The sequence below is a fragment of the Panthera tigris genome, chromosome B4 (genome assembly GCF_018350195.1).
Source record: "Panthera tigris isolate Pti1 chromosome B4, P.tigris_Pti1_mat1.1, whole genome shotgun sequence".
NCBI classification, from domain to species: domain Eukaryota; kingdom Metazoa; phylum Chordata; class Mammalia; order Carnivora; family Felidae; genus Panthera; species Panthera tigris.
Window position 1 is genome coordinate 63,969,138 of NC_056666.1, and position 25,222 is coordinate 63,994,359.

The window sequence follows — 25,222 nt, forward strand, 5'->3', positions numbered from 1 at the left end:
ATTATAATATGGACAGAGTGCCCAAGGTGTTGCAGCGTTGGATGTAATATTTAAATATATGCAGATGTTTCTTATTTAGCACTTCTCCCCTTCTATCAAGTAGTTGCTTATTGGGACAAAAAAAAGAAACTTTCTGAAGAAATACCCATTTTTATATCTTAATAATAGTTTCCTAAGCCAACTGTTTACAACGTGATCTACCTACAAAAAGTAGGTTCTTAAATGGTAAAGGTTGAATAACAGGTGGGTTCCTGAAGGTGTTTAGCCGTCAGAACTCAATACATTCTGTGCCTTAAATAATTAGAACTTCTCTAATATTTATACCTAAGAAACAATTTCTTAACCTGTAAGCCAATGTGTGATTGCATTTTTATGGAAATTTAAAATAGCCATGGTGTATTATAAAGTATTTATGGGGGTGCCCGGGTGGCTCAGTCGGTTGAGTGTCTGACTTCAGCTCAGGTCATGATCTCACTGTTCCTGAATTTGAGCGGCGCATCGGGCTCTGTGTTAAGAGCTCAGAGCCTGGGGCCTGTTTCAGATTCTGTGTCTCCCTCTCTGTCTCTCTGTCTCTGTCTGCCCCTCCCCTACTCATGCTCTGTCTCTCTCTGTCTCTCTCTCTCTCAAATAAACATTAAAAAAATAATAAAAAAGAAATAAAGTATTTATGATCCCTCACTTTACGTAAAAAATCTGAAATAATGAACAAATTTTGAAATCATCATGAATAGCATAATGTCATGGTGTTGGGCCAAGCAGACCATAACTTGGAGTTAAGCTGTTGCAACACCCTTCAGCTGGTCAAGCAGAAATGCTTGTCTTCTTTGATGAAGAAGAGTATTTGAACGACATGGGGCCTTCAAACAGCCGTCTTGTGTAATGTGACTACCCCATGCTGCTTGCCACAACTTATGTTGAATAATATGTTTCGTTCCCCCCGGAAGAAACTTGTTCTTAATCATGCAGATTTAAGAGAAAGAAGCCCTGTTAGGTCCATGGGAGAGTCTGTCTGCGGAGTCTGTGTTCCTCTGCCATCTGACTCTGTGTGGAGGATGGAGGAAGACTCTTGCCATGTGATATTTTTTAGTGCTTGTGTTGAAGCTCCAGCTCTCCCAGGCTCACCTACCATATTTTAAAAATAGCTGGGAAAAATCATTGTTACCGCTTGTTGCTCTTACCAACACAGAAGAGCACCTCTCCTCTGAAATTAAATTCATAGCAGTTCAAAGAGTTTGGGAGGTAAAGATGACCTCAAGCAGATCGGTATTTTACATAATTATAATTTTGTGTTAAAATTCAAGAGATATACTTGAAGGATAATCTCAGTACCAAAGGTAAAAAGTATTTTTTTTAACGTTTATTTATTTTTGAGCGAGAGAGAGAACACGAACAGGGGAGGGGCAGAGAGAGAGGGACACGCAGTATCTGAAGCAGGCTCCAGGCTCCCACCTGTCAGCACAGAGCCGGACGCGGACCTCAGACTCACCGACCGTGAGGTCATGACCTGAGCCAAAGTCAGATACTTAACTGATTGAGCCACCCAGCTGCCCCAAGATAAGAAGTATTTTTAATGGCAATTTTTAATGAATTCAATGATAATATTAGCTTTAAAAACTATGATTAAATAAATAAGTAATAATACTCATAATCATGGTAAGCCATGAATAGTTTTCTCAAATATTACTCCTGACATAAATGAATTCTATGGTACTGAATTTTATAATATATGAGGGAAAAAGCAGAGTGTTAGAAAAATGCCCATCTTTTTCTATTAAAAAAAATCCCCATAGTGTGTGTTCCCCTCCATTAGTTACCTTTGAAAAGGTCTGAACTTCAATGTGTTTTATAGATTTACCGTAGAAAATTCAGTGATTTCACTTCCTTATCCTGCAAGACTATTCATCAAAACATTGATGAGCCTGAACATTTATGTGTTCATTTAAACTGGAGGCTTTCGAAACTGGTTGTTTGGAAGTCTGTATTATATGCTCATCGAATAGGAAGTTTTAAAACTGTCCCGTCTGATTGACACCGCTAAGCTAAAGCAAGCAGTGGCAACCTTTAGAGCAAATTAGGCTTCCATAGACAAAGGACTTATCCTATGGAATCTGGATCTACCAGAGAACTGAAGAGTTCTCTAAAGCCTTGATCCAGCATTGTCTGCATTCCCCTGGAGCTTGTTAGAAATAAAGATTCTCAGGTCCCCCCTCAGAGCTATCAAATCAGAATCGGCATTTTACCAAGATCCCAGGTGATTGGTGTGCGCATTAAAGTTTAAAAAGAACTGATTTGAAGAAATCTTGCAAATAACCCAAAGACCCGAGGGAAACGAGACTGTGTGCAGAAATTAAAGAGCAACATTGGGGGAAGAGTTATATATGTCCTTTCCCTACCACATTTTTCTTTTTCTTTTTAATTTCTTTCTCTCTCTCTCTCTCTCTCTCTCTCTTTCTTTCTCTCTCTCTCTGTTTCTTTCTTTCTTTCTTTCTTTCTTTCTTTCTTTCTTTCTTTCTGTGTACTGTTTTGAAAAACTCCAGTCGTCTTAGCATGCTTTAGATTTAAACCGTTTATTGTGCAGAGTTTCTGTCTCTGTTTTAAAATTTTCTGTGAAGAGATTGTGTCTCTTTAACCCTTACAAGTGTGCCTGGCCCCCTGTACGTGTGTTTCTTGCTGACACGCTTGTTTCTCATTTTCAGTCCTGACATAGCTCTCCCTGACGAGCAGCCACATTCCAGCCCGCAGTGCGCCCCTCTCCACTGTCTCTCCAAGCCTCCTTACCCCTAGTCTCCATCTCCCACGGACGAATATCTGAGGTGAATGCTTTGTAACCACACACAGGATACTGCCCAAGATCCCGCGGGTGTTTTCTTCTCGGGTGTGAGAGGTAGGATTGGATTCGTGTTCGTCGTTTTGGAAGATGAAAGAAAGTTAAGAAGAATAACACAAAGCACAGACTCCAGTGTAATGAAACATTTGATGGTTTCTCTAAGTCACAGACAAACCTCTACAATCAAATGGCTATGGTTAATTGAAAGCAAGAAATAAAAGGAAACAGGAACCGTGTATCTCAGATGGCTGGCTTTACCTCGATAGCATAAGAAAGACCTAAGACAATGTAAAATACATAGATTGTAAAATCATCTTTCCTTGTACTTCTAATTCAGCTATAGAAGTCGATTCCCATATTTTTTGTCATCAATATTTATTTTATACTTTATTTGCCACATGACTTATGTCTATAAAAATCATTTCTGTGAGAGGTGAACTTAATTCATTTATTTTTAAATACACATAATTTGCTCAATTAAGTATGAGTTTTAATTTAGTTTGAAATCTGGAATTGACCAGACCATGGTCATATTTCTTGCACAAAATAATAAATGAGGTGCATCGGAATGTTAACAATAACTGTATTTTGCTGCTACACTGATATTGTTTATGTGCTTATTTACATTGACTGCTGGTGGTGTTTTTTTTTTTTTTAACTAGAATTCTTTACTTGATTTTATTAAGTAAATCTAAGAAAGACTATGTTATGATTCACTGACTTACTCAACTTTTGACAGCATCTTTAATTTTTTAAAACTGCAGACAAGTAGATCACTGGTGCTGCTCTCTTGTGTGTGTGTATGTGTGTGTGATAATGTTAAGGAAGCTAAATAACGTTAAGGGGGAAAAAAGCGTGTTCATTTAAAGACCAGATTTTTTTTTTTTACTTTCCCAAATTCAGGGTCCTTAATCATGAGTCTTTCCTGCAAAAAAGATATCAAACTGGGAAAAAAATATACTACACAGATGTAAGTTAGCCTTTGATTAATTAATTTACCCAGAAAGTGTTCAAATTTTGATTAAAAGTGTATGTTTTGTTGTTGTTAGGTTTTTTTCATAATGAATCGTCCTTGCCAAAAAACAATAAATAAACCTTAGCTCATTGTCTACTTTTGACAAACACTCAGGTGCCTACAATCATTATATTATATTGAGATAATACATGTTCCTAGTTCATTTACAGATTCTGCTGGGTAACTTTTATGACTTGATTTAAGGCAGTGGATTTTCATAGCAAAATTTCTTTTGCACATAATCTGACGAACAAGGAAAACAGCTAATTGAGCTGAAAGGTCTAACACTCTTGGGCTCCTTAAGTACCAAGTGCTGCCCACACAATCGCTCCTAGCCCTGATTCCTTGTCTAGTCAGGTAGCCTTAACTTATTTAAAACCATAACGGTTTGACCTTTTCATGTAACTGTATCTGTAACTTCTCTTCAAAACAGAAACAATCCTCACTGTTAACACAAAAGATAGTTCACAATGCAGGGCTCTAGCAGTGGAGATCTAGTTGTGGAGATCTCAGCTTCATGGGTGGGGGTAGGGAGCACATTCGTGGACGGTCTATCAAAGATGGCAGCCAGTCGGTAAATCATAAAGCACAGTGCAGGAGCTCTCGTCAGTTGTACGTACACCTATTAAGTAGTGGTCACTATTACCAAAGCAACCAAGAGGTTTTGAGTTCCTTATGTGAGTGCTATTTTCAACAGTGTCATTTATTATGCAGCTTGGAGTAACTGGAAATCTTCACCAAAGTAAAGATTCAGGTTAAAGTAACAGAAACAAGAAACAAAACAGACCTTCATAAAGTCCTGATCGTGGCAGCCGAATGTTCTGCTCATTCCTACCTGCATTGCCTTGCTGTTCTTAATCATTTCCTTCATTTTGTTAATGTTTTATCTGCTTGGTACCAGTATTAGTGAGACGGTGTGGATTTCGTTGGAGTTCAATTCAAAGAAACTATCCCATACCCCCTCCTACTTTTTCTTTCTCTGTTTCTTCTTGTTATTTCTCTTTCAAGCATTATGTTTTCAGACCTGAGAAGTGGCATGGCTGCTAAGTTGACTTTTAATAAAAACTGTTTGTGCCTGAGGGAAAATACGCCTTTTTAAAAAGTACCTCAGAACATCTTCCTCTATTGCCTCATCAACTTTGTTGGTGGTACAGGGATTCAGCACAAGTATTGTCTGTGTGGAATACAGGGCAGTACTGCCTATTGACAGTGCAGTATTGCTTTCGTGCCCCTTTACTCTGTAGTTATGACCTGGTGAAAAGCCAAGGTATAGACAACACATTTATTTCTTTCAATACAAGTTTATCATTAAATCTATTATATGCTGGTTTTATTTCACTTCTTTATCCTAATAGAGTGGGAAATGCTTGTTTTGAAGTATCAATTCTATAAAGTTGTTAATTTTAGCAACCTTTGCCAAGAAGATATAGAAACGTGGAAATAAATTTCTAATTTTCAGCACAAAATTAGATAATAGTCCCTAACCGGTAAGAGAGAATTCCATGTATTTACACTGTGGCATCATTTAGTATAGTTTAAACCGAGCCATATCTATATTTATTTATAGGCATTTAAAAAATAAATATGTGTAGCATTGATAAAAATCAGTACCTTTAAAAAAATCAGAATTCAAAAAGAAATTGAAAAATTGGAGAATCAGTGAAAATCAGAAAGAACAAACCTCAGTGAGACTGACTGAAGACAGACTTGGCGAATGAAAACCAACTACAGAAATACAATAATATTGGTTAATCATTGGAAACACAGTGGGCAAAGACGAAAGGTAACCGGCAAGAGCGGTTAGCAAAGGAACTAGTAGTTTTTTACAAGTAAGCACAATTACTATACTAAAAAGAAGTCATTATGCAGAGATGCTTTCCTACTGAGGCTTTTTCTTAGCCAAAAAATAAAATTAAGTTTAAAGGAGCAATAAATTGCCTTTGGCCTGAGTGCACAGGAGTATACAGGACCCTTGGATTTATCTTTCCAGTCAACTTGTATTTCATCAGATCCCTCTCATACATACAATTCTGCTTCAATAAGAGGAATCTGAAGAACTTTGAGAAAACGAAAAGTTATTAAATAATTAAGAAAAGACGTATTTAGAAAGATGATACTTTTATTTAGCTTAAGGAAAAGGAGGTACAATAGTGATCCTCAAGCCAAGAAAATGTAACAAACGAGAAGTACCGGTTATAGATATCATTATTAAGACTGGAATAAGAAAAACTAAGTCTTTAGTGTGAAGGATTTATATTACCTCTATGAAAGAGATTTTTAACGGTGGAAAAGAAATCAGTGGAACTGATAATCATAAAGAATTTTTGTTTTTCAAAAATTAAATACTATTGGTTTTCTAGTAAGGATTGATAGGTGGCAAGGTATTTTATGATAATGTATTATAATTCTGGGATTCCATAATCCTATGCTTCTTTTGAACTTGAAAATACTCTGAAGTAATGCTGGTTAATCATGAAATATTTTATCCCTTGAAAATAGGATAACAATCTTAATTTTTCCAAGATCTCTGGTAAAAAACAAGACCATTGGTATTACTTTTTCTCCCAGCTATATTTCATAATATCTTTAAAGTTGCCCAGAATGTAGTAATTTTAGTGTAAAAAGCCTCAATTGTCAGAGTCTAAAAAACAAATGTCCTCAGGAATACTTCAGAAATAGAAAGTATGCAATCCCTTGGGGGCCCGATGCCTCTCAAATTTTATCTTTTCTTAAAAGGATCTTCAATCTCAGTATTTCCTCTTTCTAATGCTTTGGACAATATTCCTGTACAGATAGTCCTTCTGTTTCCAACAACCATGAAACATTGGTCATATAAACCAACCGGGAATGTGGACGGTATTAAATAAAATCCTCTACAATTCTCAAGCGGAAATTACAAAATATGAAAAAGAAGAAATGGAATATATTTTCTACTAGGATAAGAATGACAAATTTTAATGTGTAATTATTGTAATCAATCAGCCAAAAGACATAATCTGTTTTTCAGAAAGACATATCAAGGGAAAGTAATCGATTTCCAGTAAGGAACTGTGTTGATCCAGTCCAAGGATGCCAAAGGCATTGATATTGTAGATCTAAAGGAGGACTTAGATTCAAAAGGAACTCTTAGGATAAAGTTCACAATTAAAAAAAAATTGTCCTCCAGACTTTTTGTTTGTTTTTAAGCCAGAATGATTTAAAATAATCCTTGTATTTAAGATTGCAAAAAATTTAGAAGAATATGTTTTCAAATAAAGGGAACATAATTCTTGACAAAGCTGTTGAACTGGAGTTGTGATAAATGGCATGATCAGTGCTGCTATTGACAAGGAATTTTTACCTTGAAATCAATTTCTATGGACATAGACCAATCTAGCTCCCGAGTGACCTTTTCCACTGTCTGTAATTATGTCCCCAGATGAGTTGCATCTGTAAGTAAATTCATCTTTACTTAAACGCCAAGTTAACTGCCATAGTCCCTGATGTGTTGCATTTGTAGCCTGATCCAATTACGTTGACATCAGAAGGATTTTGTCTAGACATCTCTTTCATCCTTCTTACTCAAAGTATAACCGCAAAAGATATTTAGTATTAAGGTGTGTTCCCCAATCGATTTTTCCAGAAATAATGTTCTACTTACGAAGAAGAGGAGTAATTAACTGCCTTTACTTTAAGGGTGTGAGTACATAAAAGTATGCGTGTAAAATGTTTGCATGAGATATTTCACATCATGTAAGCTTTCCCATATTCATAATATGAACACTATAGAAGTCTTATTTCTCTTGTGATCTTCTCTCCATTAGGAATGTAAGGAGATTATTACCTATATCTGGTCTCCTTTCCATATTGAAATGCATGGCTCTAATCCTCAGTGTATTTTTATCCCTTTCCTCTGGAGTTATTTAAAATTTGTCCTATTTAAACTGACGCCTGAATAAACTACCGAGCCAGATTATTTCTGTGATTGGAGTTTAAGTGCTATAGAACATTGGTCAAGAACACATCTTTATTTTAACTTTTCTTTCTTTCAGAATTATTCTCTGATCGTTATGGTTCTCTAATAAAAACACTGAGAAGTAAATCGAATGTTTTTAGTATAGCTGTATGCTTTTCTTTCTAAAAAGTCATTTAAAAACAAAGATCAGAGAACTATAAAATGTCATCATTTTGTTGACAAATCATTATTCAATAATAACAAATATCCAGAATGAATCATTTTGTTGTTTAGGTTTATAGATTTGATTATGTACCAAATCTTAGAGGAAATAAATGATTTTACCATTATTGCCACAAAATTTTTAAGCTCAATGGTTTGACTGTTAGAGTCAATTAAACAATTCTTTGAAAATCTTTTATGATATTTTTATAATCTACTCAGTGTTTTTATTTGCATGATTATGCATATATGATGAACCATATATGATTCTGAATTGTATTTCTTTCCAGTATTAACATTTGTGTAATGTGTGGCCCCCCTGATTTGTACACTATGTAATTGTTGTTGTAAAGATTCTGCTGTTCCTACATTTAATTGCAATTTTGTTATTATACCTTTTGGGATTAAATGATGTGAAGTGTTTCCACCTAATGATAATACCATATGAAAACATGACTAAAAGACTGATCTAAGAAACTCTTTTGTTGCTAATTATTTTTTAAAATCCAAATTTCAAAGGACACTTGTTCTCCAAGACATATACATTTATTTTAAATTCAGAAAAATTCTTATGAATTTATTATTGCTTGTTCTTTAAAATTTTTTTATTATAGACAATCCTCAGTGAATGTTTCGTGGGAGAATCCATATATGATATGTTCTTGTATTTGTGTAATCTGATCATGCACTCAATGGTTGGAAAAGGAACTCCAATGCTAAGAAAATAACCAAAAGCCAATATATCGATTCTTATATCTTGGTTTATGTTACCAACTGAATATGGTGTAATGCATAACTCTTTCCAGTAAATAAACTGGTTATCTTTTGTTCATCTATGCTACCTTTTTATCAGTTTGAGCGATTTTTCTGTATGTCATTTTGATTTGTACTTACCAAAAAAGAAGAAAGTATAGGAGTTTCTATGTGATTTATATATTTATTCAAAGAGCACTTATTTGAACTGAAAACTAAATGCTTCCCTCTGACATTTCTACACATTCCTATTAAGTAATGTGTATCAAATTTGCCCATTTTCTCCATTTATCATCTCTCGTACCTGTAATCTTTTCTAAAAGGGTATTTTGGCAGGAGGATACACTTAGCTGAATTAGATTAGGATTGTACCAACATGAAGAAACTGTCTGTTCAAAAAAAAAAAAAAAAAAGGAAACATTACTTTAATGAAAGAAGAATGAAGAAGTTTGTATGCTTTATTTTGGAATACAATCCTTCTTTGTTCTCTTTCATGTGAAGGAACAGCAGAGTCCCAAAACTTGGAGGAAGGTTAGTTTACTAGCTCCTTCTTCAACTATGTGTTGTAGCAAATCAGCTGTTTTGGGAGTTATCTGCTTTGACGTGATTTTATTTCAGGAAGTGGGAGAGAGGGAGAACCAGGCAGAATATGGACTTACGCGAGGCTTTGATGAGTTGAAACCTCTAATGCAATCCTCACCATAACTGATCAGATTAATGGGCGCTGCAACAATCCTAGCTGAAGGTGCCTGCTTACTTGTTGTATGAACACAACACTAGATATAATAGTGTAAACTTTCCCCCAAGTCTCTCCTTTTCCTCTTCTGAAAGCTATTGCTTTTCCTGGAGGTTGGATCTAGAGGTCTATTTGATCCATGATCTTCTCTTAAACAATGAAGCTAATGGTTGCATTCAAAAGCTAAAAACTGGATCAGCCTCCAGGAGCACCAAGTAAGTTTCTTCTTATCCCTGCATTTTGCAGGTGACTTGAACAGCAGTGCATCCCCACTGGGCGTAAGAAAGAATCCAGAATTGATGGGCACTTGTGGGAGGGATTTTCTTAACTTGGGGTTGTACACACATTGACTAGTAAGTACATTGTGGGAACTCAATAAACTCGATTGGTAACTTCCTGAGAAGTGGGTTCATTGGCTCCTTACCATCGAACCTTTCTTTTAACACATCTGGAATTGAGTTTATAGAACCTAAAGTCACCTATTGTAATATCAGCAGGCACAAAATACCAACCAATTGAGGGAAGTGGCCTTTAAATTAAGTGAATGGTTATTCTCACCATTTTCTTAGTCTAGGTGTCTAACTGTATTTGAAGGAACCTTCATGTATACAATGAAATCATCTGACAGAGTTCCTTCTTAAACATTTCATGAATCAACTATCATTGAAATACCTTAAGCAGAAAGGATAATTCAGCTACAATATTAGCTGTCAAGGAAGATAAATCTCACTGGAAAAAATATTGCCAGTATCAAAAGTAAACATAATTCATAATGTAATTTAAATGTAGAAAACAATATAAAGATAGATAAGTCATAACTATAGTAACATCCTGTTAAAGAGTAAAGAAAAGTTACAGTTGTTTACGTAACTTGTGAGATCTGGTGCAGAATGAAAATGTGGACTTCCTTGTTCAAAAATTATTCAGAATTTCAAGATCTTGACAGCAGAGCATGAAAGCAGGCTGGGAATCCTCAGCATAGGGCCCTGTGTGACAGTAGAAGGCCGGCCCACGAATAGGAGGATAGAAGTCCCGCCCCACAAGATGCTGAAGTAATGCTCCGGGACCTAAACAGTGAACGGAGCTATGCAGAACCTGGACCTTATTATTAACAGAATGGATTTTCCAGTTTCTGTGTTGGCAAGAAAAAAATAATGTGTTTATTATCTGGGACAAAGCATTTTAATGCTGTTACTTCAAAGAGTTATAATGTTGAGTCTTGCAATACTCTCATAACCCAGTGCAGTCATACATTTAAACTTGAGATTTTAAAATTCTGACATACCTACTAAGTCGTATAGAGATGGTAAAAATCATTAAAATAAATCTTATATCAGCAGTAGACGTTTTAATTACTGTGTATTTAAGTAAAACCAATTTAAAAACCCTGCTGGTAGCTTCATAAGTTGACTTCCCTTGAAGTTATGAATGATTAATAATGTCAGTCAAATATCACAGGAAGATTTGCCTCATTTAGAAGAGCTAATAGCCCAAGATTAGTAAGTGATTTATCTCAATTTCTAAATAAATCAAAGAGGAAAGAAATTATTTACTTCTTTGAGATCCATTGATATTGAAAATAAAAGGGCTCATATTTTACTTTTACCCTATATGAAAGAAAGGGAGAAATTTTGAATATATATTAGTTTTCTTCCCCCTTGTTACTTTTGATAAAGTAACAGTGGAGACCTATAGAAATGGCTATCTGTAAAAGAGCAAGGGGTATGGTGGAAGCGAACCAAGGGAGCCAGATCCCTCAGTAGGAGGTGAATGCTTTTTTACATTGTTTTCCTATTTCAACCATGGAAATATAGTATCTATTCAAAAATGGAAAAATAAATATTGGCTCTCAAATATTTTACAATAAAGTCAGAAATAAAAAATTAGCATGAATTCTGGAGCAATAATTGTTTTAAAGCAGACTATGTCATCAGAAGTATTTTGAAAAACATGAAATTTGTTCAGATTTAAGCCCTGGTATTTACAATCTCTGTGCATTGGAAAGGTATTTAATCTCTTCTTGCCTCAACTATCTCATTTTATAAGTGAGGATACCAATGCCCACCTGCAAGGTTGTTATAAAAATTAAATGCAAGGGCGTACGTGACTTCTCTCAAACAGTATTTAGCCTTTCACAGCTAATAATATTTCCAATACCATAATGCTTAGACTACTGGATTTCATCTTATCTGGATGAAATTCATCATTCACTTGTACATGCATTACTTCAGGAAAGATTTATTGAGAACCTGTTTTGTGCCAGATATTCCTCTAGGGGCTTAAGATATATCAGAAAACAAAACAAAGAAGGTTCATGTCTTTCTGAAATTTGTATTGTATATGTTGCATTAATGAGGGAGATATACAAAAAACAGTAAACAGAATAAAAGTGTAAATATCAAAGTATGTTAGAGAAATTGTTATGGAAAAAGAAAAAAAGTAGAACCAGGAAAAGAGATTGTGCTGGGTTGGGGTGGGGTGAAAGTGAAACAGATCACAATATTAAATGGGGTGGACAGGTGGGGCCTTATTAAAAGAAGATAAATATAATCCTGTTCACATCACGATTGCTTCAGTTTTTAAAATTATTAAATTACATCTGTTGTTTGGATTTTTATATGTTATTATCCATCTAAAAACATCAACCACAATGAACATTAAGCAATAGCATTTTCAAAATCTGCCTTTTAAAATATTCTAATAATTTGGAATGAGCATTAAAAAATCTGCATATATTTCATTTCATGACAATATTGGCTTAAAATCCCAATATTTATTTTACAAATAGCTTTCATGCCCTTTTGAAACTTTAAGACATACCCATTTATGCTTCCCCAATAAAAATTTGAGTCAGATAATTTTACTCAATAGGCTGAGTGATAATTGTCAATTCTAATGTCAATTGACCCGATACATAATCCTTAAGATAACTCATGTTTTTCAATATATAGTCAGAGACTAAACGGTTCTTTCCTTTATGTATTAATTCCAACTCTCTCCTTGAATGACCCTTTCATCCAAAATAAAATTAAGGGTTCTTTTAAAAATATATTTGTAGGGGTGCCTGGGTGGCTCAGTAGGTTAAGCGTCTGACATCAGCTCAGGCCATGATCTCACAGTGCATGGGTTTGAGCCCCTCATAGGGCTGTGCACTGACAATGCAGAGCCTGCTTGGGATTCTCTCTCTCACCCTCTCTCTCTGCTCTTCCCCTACTTGTGCTTTCTCTCTCTCAAAATAAATAATTTAATAAATAAAAACTTAAAAAAATAAAAATATATTTGCACACCCTCCCCTAAAAAAAACATTTATGCAAATTTCTTCCTAATACAAAGGTAAGAAAGATATTGTCATGGAGTGCCTGGCTGACTCAGTTGGTAGAGCATGTGACTCTTTATCTTGGGGTTGTCAGTTCAAGCCCCATATTGGGTATGGAGATAAAATTAAATCTTAAAAAAAAAAAAAAAGAAAGATATTGTCACATTGCTAAACTTCGCATTGGCTTGCTGCTGAGAATTACCTTTTATCTTAGATTTGCATAGATTCAGACTTCAAGCCTGCCTATTTCATTAGAATTGGCAGAAAATCATATATATTTTGAAGCCAGCTTTCTCTGTATTCTCATGAATAGTTGCCCTAATTCTGGGTTATTTTATTAGAAAATAAGGCCCATGTTACTAAATATACTTATGAAATATGGAAAGAGCCTCATCAAATTATAAACGTAGGTAAGTATGCATACTTAATAAATACCAAACAAAGATGAAAATAAAATCCAACTTATGAAAATATCATCTATTAAAAGTCTAATTATCTCCTGTGAACAGTTCTTTAATGTCACTCCTTTCCAGCAGCTGCATCAACAAAGCTGACTTGAATTCAAGTATAATTATGATAATGTCACTTTAATTACACACACACACACACACACACACACACGAAACCAGTCAAAGGTTGTTCTTTAAAAGTGTGTTTTATCTGGTAAATAGCTGCCTTTGGACTGGAACGTGACAGCCTACAGTTATTGGTAATGTCATTTAATTTCCACATCTAACGATTGATGGGGAAAACAAGATTTTTCAAAAGTACTCTTTAGAAACACATTATTATTGGAATATTCCAAAGACCACATTGGAATATATTATGCACATTACTATATAGTTTCTATATATTTTTTAATGTATATACATTATATTTAAAGGATATTTTCTTGCTCAATATACTTCATTAGAACTTTGAAAGGGAAGTCAGACCGGGGAAATGGAGTAACTTCATGTTATTGGAATAAAAATTAAATGAATTCTAATGAATTCAATGTGTAGGCATCACCTGCTCCTGTCTTATGTTCTCTCTATAATAACACTGCACATGACCATCAAAATTGCAGTTTCCACTTATCAACTGTTTAGTTGCTACTAAAAATTCTTTTTGAACATTTATTGACCACATATTACATGTATCAGTGGAATCTTAAAACTTCCTTTAAGACCAACCAGTTGGACAAAATTATACCACCTGGAAATTATACCAAATGGAAAGCTGGAACATGTGCTGAAGTAATGGCAATCTCCTGGTGTTTGCAATCCTGTACTGAACAATATGGATGCTTCTAGAGCAGTCCTGTTATTTAGGATATATGAAAACAGCATAACACAGTTAAAACATTCACCAGAATACATCTGATAAAGTCTGAAAACAAGCACAGAAAGCCTGGCTGTCTATTTTCAGATGGAAACATTGTGCCTAAGGTATTGAACAAATTATGCAAGAACTGATCATGTTCTTAAATATACTCTAGATCAGCAAAGACACAAGGTGATAATTGTCAGGGTAAGTGACGATCACACTAGTGAGGCTGAGGAGGCAGTGTCAGCTTTTAAGTTCAAGATCCTATTCTCACCCGAGACTTGCTGAGCTTCTCTTTGTCCTTGGATGGGAGTTACTTTCAACCAGGAAATTTGGGAGAGAGCTGATCAGTTCAGGGTAAAAGCGTTTAGTTCAGCTGGAATAAATCAGATTATTTTCCTTCAAATCGGTCCAGGTGAGGTTCTGCCAACCCCATTCATGTATTTCCCAGATGTTTGTTCCTGTTTTCCTAGTAATAGAAGCAATAGAAGCATGTTTATTCTAGCAAATTTGCAAGATGTGGAAAAGTAGAAAGAGGACAATAAAATTCACCCATAGTCATCTCTCAATAAAAACTGCTGATAATATTTTGGTGTCTTTCCTTGAATGATATTGCATATACAATTTTGAATCCTGCTTTTTTCTCTTAACATTTTATAGGGAATTTCTTTCTAGGTTATTAAAACTTTTGAACTGTATCATTTTTAAGGCTGGTATAATAATATTCTATGGAATGAATAAAGTATACTTTTTAAAACACTCTCCTATTTTTGGACATTTAGGTTGCTTTCAGACTTTTACTATTGTAAATAATTATTAAATTTTTAATAAAATTTTAATTATTAAATTAAAATTTATTAAATTTTAATAAATTATTAAAATCTTTATACAGATATTGTTATCTAAATTTCTGACTCTCTTCATGGGATCCATTCCTTCAGGAGGAATTACTGTTAATAATGGTCATATATATTTTTCCTTTAATGCATTTTTCTTCAGTAAATTTCACTGAGTATTTTACTATACAGAAGTCACTGTGCAAGATGCTACGGGGATACAAATATGAATTAAACAGACTTCACCATCATAGACCTTACAATCTAGAAAGGAAAATCATACAAAAGTATACATAATTATAATCAATGTTTGAAAGTGATACATTCCATGAACAAAGGTTTTGATTTGCCCTTTGGAGACTCAAAAATTAGGAGTCTGTTTTCTCATGACAAATTGAAATCTTTTTGCACGAAAACATTATTCCCTGCTTTAAAAAGTATTTCTTTTTTTTTTTTTTAATGTTTATTTTTGAGAGAGAGAGAGAGAGAGAGACAGAGCACGAGCAGGGGAGGGGCAGAGAAAGGAAGACACAGAAGCCAAAGCAGGCTCCAGGCTCCAAGGTGTCAGCACAGAGCCCACAGCAGTGCTTAACTCAGGAACCGGGAGATCATGACCTGCGAGATCCTGACCAGAGCGGAAGCCGGAAGCTCAACCGACTGAGCCACTCAGGCGCCCCTAAACAGTATTTCTGATTGCCAGTGTTCTCATTAAAATGTTGTGTCTACTTTGAAAACGACTCCGTTGGATGTATTGCATAAATAATATCACCGAGTTCAGGTTTGTAGTTTGTCTCTTTTTCATGAGAAATTTCATGGCATTTTGAATATGGTTATTTTGTATTCTAATGATGTAGGCAAATGCCTACAGATGTGAGTTGTATAATAAAAGCAATGGTGTCATTGGATAAATTATACATTATACAATTATACAATTAGCACTACTATCTTATAGCTACAATATATCAGATTTGTTGACATTGTTACGGTATGTACGGTATGTACGAAGGCATAATATAGCAGAGCTTAAATGACAGGTTTTGATACTAGTTTAATGATTTTTCAAAATCAAATGAACATTCTACGTAGGTTTCTTATTTTCATTATATCAGGGGTCAGAAAACTCTGTAAAGGGTCAGAGGGCAAATATTTTCAGACTTGTTCTCCATCTCGTCTGTGTCACAACTACTTAACTCTGCCGTTGTAGTATGAAAGCAATCATAAACTGCTGACTGGGTTCAATAAAAATTTATGAACATAGAAATTTGTATTTTACATAGATTTTGTGTGTGATAAAATATTATTATTTTGATTTTCCCCATTGTTTCAAAAATTAAAAGCCATTGTAAGTTCATGGGCCATACAAAAATAATCGGTGGGTGGGCTGCATTTGGTCCACAGGTCATAGTTTGCTGACCTGTTACCTAGATTATCATATTCAAAAGTGACATATATATACATATATATATACCCTAAAATAAAACCTTTCTAACCAGCAGTAATAAAAGATTAAATAAAAGGCTTTATAATTTCACCATTTTAAGTACTTTTCTTAAAATTCAGATAAATTATTTTCCTTGTATTAGTATGCTTTTGGCTACAGGTAACAAGAAAGGGTGACTAATGGTGGCTTCATTCTAAAGACAACCTATCACTTACGAAGGATTCAAGATGTAGGAAGTTTCAAGTTTCTTGCATAGCATATTGAACTCAGCAATTCCCTGGGCTCTTTTCAACATTCTGTTCTAGCACCCTCAGTAGATCCAGCAACCTTTCCCCTCCTGGTCACAAGATGGCTACAGCAACTCAGGGCTTACATCTGTATCCTTATAAAACCACTTTTATAAGCAGGAGGAGCATGGAGGACATGGGTAGGGAATGGGTTCTTTTCCATAGGTTATTCTGTTATCGAGGAGGAAAGTTCTTCCCAGAAGCCCACAGCAGAGTTTCCCTTAACACCCACTGTGCAGAACCAGCCATATGCTCTCCCCTTAAATCAACGAGCAAAGAAAACAGGATTACCCTGATCATCTGACCCCATCCAGCTTTTCCTTTGAAAGAACACAATTTATCTGCTATATTGCTGCCAACATTTAAATGACATTGGGTTTTGTTAACAAAGAAAAGTAGGCATGGCAGTTGAGTACACAACCAAGAGTGTTGCCGTATTCTTTCAGTTTTTAATAATTTATGAGGCAATATATTTAAGGTGTATAAAACCAAGTTAACAGGAAAAACCACACTTCATTAAATGAGATATGGGGTTTTTATAACATTGTGATAAATTTTCTAATTTCTTTATATATTCTGCCACTAATTCACTTCTGATCATTCCTGGAATATTTTAGCTCAAAGAATAAGCTTCTTCCAGTAATAAGTACATAAAATATATACATACATACATAAAATATTTGAGAAAGGAAATTGATTTAAATCATGCACATATAAGAAGCTTTAGAAAAAGTCTATCAGAATGTTATTTGGATTTGTAACAGTACAAAAAATGTGTATGTTTACAAATGTATGTATATCATATTTCATCCATCCATTTTTTTTCTTTTTAACATTTCTGAAATTGCATCGCATCTTACAATCAATGGTATCATATAATTTAAGGCTAGATAGCTCCTGATAAAATATATCATTGTGGACGTGTAAACTTGGTTTTTGAGGGTTTTTTTAATTGTAGTAAAAATACATAACATGAAATTTACCATCTTAGCCATTTTAAGTGTATAGTACAGTAGTATTAATTATATGCACAGACACTAGAACTGTCCTTTTGCAAAGCTAAAACTCTATACCCATTGAACAACAGCCCCAGCAACCATTGTTCTACCTTCTGTTTTTAAGAATTTGGCTACTTTGGGGGTGACTGTGTGGCTCAGTCGGTTAAGTGTGCAACTTTGGCTCAGGTCATGATCTCACAGTTTGTGAGTTCAAGCCCTGCATCGGGCTCTGTGCTGATAGCTCAGAGCCTGGAGCCTGCTTCAGATTCTGTGTCTCCCTCTCTGTCTCTGCCCCTCTCCTGCTCATGCTCTGTCTCTCTCTCAAAAACAGATAAACGTTAAAAAAAATTAACAAAGAAATTTGGCTTTTTTTTTTTTTAAGTTTACTTATTTACTTTGAGAGAGAGAGAGAGCAGGGGAGGGGCAGAGAGAGGGGGAGAGATTCCCAAGCAGTCTCTGCACTGTCAGCACAGAGCTGGACATGGGGCCAAACTTATGAACCGTGAGATCATGACCTGAGCCAAAACCAAGAGTCGGGATGCTTAACGAACTAAGCTACCCAAGTGCCCCCAAATTTAGCTGCTTTAAATACCTCATGATCATTGAGTTTGTGCATTGTAGGTTTGTGTGTGGTGGGTTTAAAAGCATTTAAAATATCTCCAAAGAAATTTCACATAAAATGGAATCAACAAAATCTTAGAGTGTATACACACAAAGGTACAGAAACAGAACAATGGCTGCAAACGTGATTATTAGTAACATTAGTGATGGCTGTAAATGTGATACTAGCAAATATTTGTTGGAGGAATGACTGTATTTCCATGTTTCCTTAGAAAAAAATAAGAGTTCGTTGTATGGGATTAACAAGTTACCTATAAGTAGATACGGCTGTTTTATTTCTCCAGGTAAGATAAACAATTTTCTATCTCATACAAAGCAATACAATTGGAAGTAGGAGAAATTGTAAAATTCTTCAGAATAGATAAAAGAAATTTCACAGCAAGATTCACCAAATGATCATTAAAACATTTGTCATGGATGGCTCTCTATGCCCTCCACTAGGCCTTGTCTTCACCTTGCCATTCCCCCTTAACATTGACTTCCTCTGGGAAACTTCTGATAGGCCAGCTTCAAGCTGGGTGCCCCTCTCCTAATATCACAGAACTATCAGGGACTGTATACTTTATAAGGTAACTGCTTTCTTTCCAGTTTCCAAGTGGTTTAAAAAGATATTGACTGGCCACTTCCTTTCAAAGAGCAATAGGGGTAAATTGAAGTTCAAGGCCAAACTTGCACCATGACAGTTTCAGAGGACTCTTTGAATTCATGCAAATCTTCTAAGAGGTGTGTATATATGTTTCCTTGATGCAGTACTTGGTCAAAATATAGGTTGTAGAAGTTAAATTAACAAAAATTAATTAACATTAATAATATATATGAAATTATATATATGATTGCATAATTTCTAACATGCGATTTCATATATATAGAAAACTATTGAAATCTCAAGTAGTATCAACTCAATATATCATACTGTTTACTATTTGCTGTTAAAATAAATGTAGCATCTTCTTTAATTAGGTCTTCAGAAAATTATCTTCTGTATGTCATCCCCCTAATGCTACTACATAAACTCAGCATGATTCATGCCTTTTAGTGACCTTTATTACTTTAATGACATTTCTATAAATTCCTACCCAGTGATGGCATCAAAGTAAATGACTAATAAGTTTGTAACTCATTTACTGAGGATATAACACAATTTTTTATTAAAGTGAAGAGGTTTTATCTTTCTTTAGCGAGATAAAAATAAGAATGAATTTGCTGCAAAGCATTGATTTATCATAAATTCTAGTTTGGGAAATGATGTCCTATCAGTCATGGAAGCAGCTTATTGATTCATAATTTTTCTCCTGAATGTTCTTTTTAGGCTTTATCTCACTTATTAGGGACTAGATCAGTTGGAGACTGGTTAGGTTGTTAAAATTAAATTGCATGTTTGTTTAAAATATTTAAATCAGAATTAAAAGATATATCAATATACATAAAACTTTTGCTACAATGCGAAATATAATTATAGATAAAATTTAAGGAACATGAACTAGTCTATAGTCTTGCTATGCATTTTTCTAGTCTGACCTTACACGTTAATTCCTGGGAAAGAGGTGATTCTGGGCTGCCAGCTCCTCTCCAGGAGCTCCACCATGGTGTGGGGCTCCAGCTTCTCCTCTGGCCCTTCTGCATTCCAGCTGGCAATTAGAGGACTAGAGAGTCTCATGGTGAGGGTGCAGAAGCCAGGCCCGGAGGTGACACATACCACTCCTGTCCACAAAATTTTGAAGAATGTGGTTACATGGCTCTACCTAACTTCAAGGGAAGGTTTAAATCAGTCCCCTTGTGTGCCCAAGGAAAATGATACATACAGGAGTGGGTTAGCATTCCGCACTGTCTCAGCCACAGAGATGGGGTGTATAAGCACCTGTGAACTGTGCTTATCTCTGTGTGTCGGTATCCAGTGCAGTTCTCATTCAATATGTGCTAACTAGTGGCAAATCTCCTATTAGCTATATAGATCAAAAACACAGTGCACAAAGACTATATGTATTAGATAATATTCAATATTTTGTTGTACTCTTACCTAAGATAACTTGAGATCAAATGACCCACTCATTCCATGTTGCAAATCATAGCCATCAAATGTGAAGTTCCTTAAAAATGGTTTTTATCAGAAAATAGTAAGCAGCAGTAACACTGATAGAGGTAATGTCAGTTGATATGTATGTTATAAAACATCCCATCTGAAAATACAGACATCCACTGATGTGAACTGATTTTATATCATCAGGCAAATGTGAACAACTTTGAACCAAGAAAGAAATAGAAATATGTACACGCTACTCAAAATATCCAAATAAGGGACCATAAAACTGCTGCCCCAAATACTTGTAGTAAGATACCTTTTTGCCCCAAACAGATGTGTTTACTGTAGTCCTTTTTTTTTTTTTTTAAGTTTATTTATTTTGGGGACAGAGAGAGACAGAGCATGAATGGGGGAGGGTCAGAGAGAGAAGGAGACACAGAATCTGAAACAGGCTCCAGGCTCCCAGCTGTCAGCACAGAGCCCGACGCGGGGCTCGAACTCACGGACCACGAGATCATGACCTGAGCCGAAGTCCGCCTCTCAACCGACTGGGCCACCCAGGCGCCCCCTGTAGTCCTCTTTCGACAGAGAAAGCATTTCTCTCTCTCTCTCTCTCTCTCTCTCTCTCTCTCTCTCTCTCTCTCTGTGTGTGTGTGTGTGTGTGTGTGTGTGTGTGTGTATGTTGGGGAGGGGAGTTCATCAGTAACCAGTTCTCTAAAAAAGAAGATTGCCAGCATGTTCTCACTTAAAAAAAAATAGGTTACTCTGAGCTAGGTTGCTAGTACAGAAGTATTGATTGCAATACTACCTTTTTATGGAAGCAAATACATTATGTTAAACTTTGTATTTCAATTATGGTTAACTCGCGTATATGGAGTAAAATCTATTTCAGTATTAATTTATATTTGAAACTACTAAATTATTTCCAGTACCATATGGCATAGTATATAAACTTTTAAAATAAATAAATGTTTATTTATTTTTGAGAAAGACAGAGAATGAGTGGGACAGGGGCAGAGACAGAGGGAGACACAGAATCTGAAGCAGGCACCAGACTCTGAGGTGTCAGCACAGAGTCCGATGTGGGGCTCGAACTCACAAGCAGTGAGATCATGACCTGAGCCAAAGTCAGATGCTTAACCAACTGAGCTACCCAGGCACACCAGTTTATATAATTAGGTGCAATGTAGTGATATGGATAATAAATCCAAGGGGAGCAAAACCTCCTCTCAGCAAAGTATGAAAACTTAAAAATTAGGGGGTATTTTCTTCTCAGGGGGTATGTTTATTGAAGTAGCAGCCAAGGAGATTGAGACAGTTGAACTGCCCTCTTTAAAGTTTTCTTGAGAACTGGGTTATGAGCTACACTCCAGGGAGCTGGAGGAGATGTTAAGCGGGTGAAGGACCATTTGAATAAATGTGGAGTGGCTTCCAAGGTGGAAACCATGGTTGGGGAACTTCTTCAGCTTGAGTTGGGGTTCTTGGAATGCTGTTTTTTCCTCTCTGGATATGTCTGTGATTTTGGAACGCAGCCTTTTCATTATCAGAGAGAGTAGTGAATTTTTAAATGCACGTGAGCAAACCAGTTTAACGTGTATTTTCTCCAATTTGCTATTTAGCTGATGTGAAACAAAACAACAAATTAAATGGACCCTGCAGTGTGTTACTAATAAAGTCCTAAAAGTGTTCAAGGTGATGGAGGGTCTGATGCTTTTCTGGAAACCTGTGGATTGTTAGTTCCACCTTTTCCTTTTCCTTCCACACATGCCTTCGTCTTCTCTGGTCTGATGCCTCTGGTAAGACAATTTGATTCGGTGAGATAAGGACAAGACATTGATGCAGAAACTCGAGTAGAGATTCTAGCAGTGCTATGTGACCCAGTGTAGGTTCCGCTTCGGTTTCCTGATCTGAGATACTTAAGTCACCAGGTAGCTCTACGAGCATAAATAAGATTATAATCAAGGGCTCGGGACAGCGGCCTGAGGCGCACGTGTGACCCCAGGCATGTGGGTGTGTAAGAGTGGCGAGCCCTTGGGCAGCGTTCAGAGTAGCTGTTAATTATCTTCTCTTTCTCCTCGAGACCAGTGCGCGGCCGGCAGGCGAACGCGGCTGACCCCTTGAGTACCCCAGGTGTGTGCCGCGCGATTCCTCTCGGCCAATGGGCTGGCCCGTAGCGCGCCGGGCGGGGCGGGGCGGGGCCGTCCCGAGGAAACCGGCTCAGGAACCGCGCCCAGGGCGCTCCAATAGGCACTGCGAGTTCTTGGCTGCTTCCCCGGGAGGAGGCGGCCGCGGCGGCGCTGACTGTCTGTACTCTGCGCTCCCGGCGCTCCGCCCCCGGGACCTGCGGGCGATTGGCTCCGGCGAGGAGGGTGGACACAGCACGGCTGGCCGCTGCAGTGGCCGCGTCAGGTGAGTGCGGGAGCCGCAGCGACCGAGGCGTTGCGGCTGCGGCAGGAGCCCGAGCCAAACTCTCCGCGCGGCCCTGCGCGGCCCGGGAAGGAAGGCGCGGCGGCGCACTCGCGAGGGGCGCCGAGCAGCCCGGAGTCGCCCCTCTCGAGTCGCGCCGAGTGTGACACGCAGGCGACCCCTCCCCCCGAGGTCCGGTCCCCCCGAAGGAGCGGGTCGAGCGCACACTTGCGGACGGACGAGGGCGAGGGAGAGCGCGGAGCTGCGAGCGAACCCGGCGCGATGAGCGGCGAGGGCGGCTACAACTTCAGGCGGGTGGCTATCCGGCGGAAGTCCAGCCCGTCCTACCTGCCGCCCGGGACCCCTCGGCCCTGGAGCAGGCCCTCGCCACACCTGGGACGGGCCGAGCCGGCCGCCTTCAGGAGCCAGGCGCCCGCAGACGGCGCAGGTGAGTGTCTCGAGGGGCAGGGTAGGGCGGGGGCGTGGCCGCCGGTGGAGGAGGCGCCGGGCGCCCTGCAGGTGTGCGGTCTGCTGGCTGCTAAGGGAGCCAGCTGGGGGCAGCTTCCCAGACGCCGGAGCCTGGCTTTCCACCTTGACCGGTTTCGTCCCTTCCCCCAAAGGACCTTGGGCAGGAACTCACAGAGGGCTGAGTATGCCCTGGAGGTCACTTATCAGGGAATTCCGGAAGTATAGATATAGCTTAAAAAAGAAGAAAAAAAAAAAAAAAAAAACTTAGGAAGTAATAAGGCCCATTTTCGAGACCCTGAAGTTTAAGTTTCTTAGCTAAATTCCTGCTACGGCAGACCTAGTGAAGGACTCCTACGATACATGGGGGAGGCTGATGTTCTTCTTAGTCCGGTAGCCCAGCTGTTGGGTAACCTCGGACCAGCTACCCTGAGCGCTCTGGTTTTGGCTGTTGAAAAATACGCTTGACCTCCACTCTAATTGTGAAAGTCTCTCTCATAAGGAAACATGTTCCTAACATCAAGAAATGGAACTCTTATTGCTCTTTTTGTATAGGTAAATTCAGCTATCAGTAATGCAGGATTTTGAGTTCTGAATTCTCATTTAATCTTAGTGTTGGCAGGAATCCTAAAGACGATCTATTCAAGCCCACATATTTTCCTTCTCCCTTTAACGGCATTCCTTTGATCTGAGGGGAGCTTGAACCCATGTGGAAACTAGGGACTTTTTCCCTTGATCTGTAAAACGTTTTTTACCCCCCCCCCCTTTTTTTGTGCTCCTATCCTACAATACCAGAAATGTCTTCTGTGTAGACCAGTTATCAGGCAAAACCGTCCTTTAAGCGGCAGAAATACAAATGCTCTTATTCACTTTCACACGTTTTGATTAGGCAAAGCTGTTATGAGGGTTTAAATGGGATAAGTATTGGAGTTTTAAAATTTCTCTGTCTAGTCCTTGTCCTGAAGCAGTAGTCATAGGCTAGAAACACATGATGGATGGTGAATTAGAAATTTACAGCTATAGTAGGTAAGGGTAGAAACAGTGATGTGAGAAAATAGGTAAACAAGCAACTGAATTATAGTTCTTTATGTCTCAATTTCCTCATCTGCAAAATGAGGACAGTGGTGAAATCATCTCTTCTAGATTTAGGTGTGATTCGCTCTAAAATGAATGGAAGAGTGTGTGCCCCCCCAGCCCCCCCCCCCCTTTATGTACTTGAGAGGGAGAGAAAGCGGGAGGCAGGGAGGGGCAGAGAGAGAGGGAAAGAGAGAATCCCAAACAGGCTCTGCCAGGAGTCAGTCACAGGTCTCAAATCCACCAAAAGGAGATCATGACCTAAGCTGAAGTTGGGTGGTGGCTGACTTGAGCCACCCAGTCGCCCTGAGTGGTTTCCTTTTTTAATGAAAATATGTTTGCTTTGTTTTGAAGTTATTTATGAATTAATTTTTAAGTTGAGCTACCAAATTTCTTAGTCATCATCTGTTTTCAGTCTGAGGCTGATAGGATCCAAGTTCTTTACATCATCGTTTTACTTAAAATCGCATAACTTGAGGAGTAGGTGAGCAAAAGATGAAGAGACTTCCTTAGAAGTAGGAGTGAATGGAGTTGTGGCAGTCTATGAATCTTTCCTACAAAGCAGTTGCACTTATAGAAGAAATAGTCTTTTTCTTTTTTTTTTCTTTTTAAAATGATAGGTAGGGTTTCCTGGCTGGGTCAGTTAGTGGAGCATGCAACTCTTGATCTCAGGGTTATCATTTTGAGTGCCATGTTGAGCGTAGAGATTACTTAAAAATAAAATCTTAAAAAAGCAATAATAAATGATATGTAGAATGTAGCAATAACTTTTGTAGGTCAGTTACATTGTTTTAAAACGGTTTATAAGAACTCAAAGTTTTTGCTGCTGTTATTTTCAGAGTTGAAAAGTAGAAAGTACTGTCTTCCTCGATAAGATTCTTTCTCTTTACCATAATATATATATTCTCAATATATTTGAGAATGATCTGATATTTAGACAAGTAGTCTTAACCTATTGAGCGA

At 37.3% G+C, this 25,222-nt stretch overlaps 1 protein-coding gene across 5 annotated transcripts in view; it reads left to right on the forward strand.

Moving 5' to 3' along the window:
* BICD1 (BICD cargo adaptor 1) overlaps nt 1–3,140 on the forward strand; it is a 244,967-nt gene extending 241,827 nt beyond the window's left edge. For 4 of the 5 annotated variants that reach the window (XM_042992083.1, XM_042992078.1, XM_042992081.1 and 1 more), the window contains one exon: nt 2,697–3,140. In XM_042992083.1, coding sequence (XP_042848017.1) covers nt 2,697–2,784 — 88 coding nt within the window. In that variant the 3' untranslated portion in view covers nt 2,785–3,140. The remainder of the gene's footprint in view (nt 1–2,696) is intronic. The other variant, XM_042992080.1, reaches the window with a different exon arrangement.
* The last annotated feature ends 22,082 nt before the right edge of the window (nt 3,141–25,222 follow it).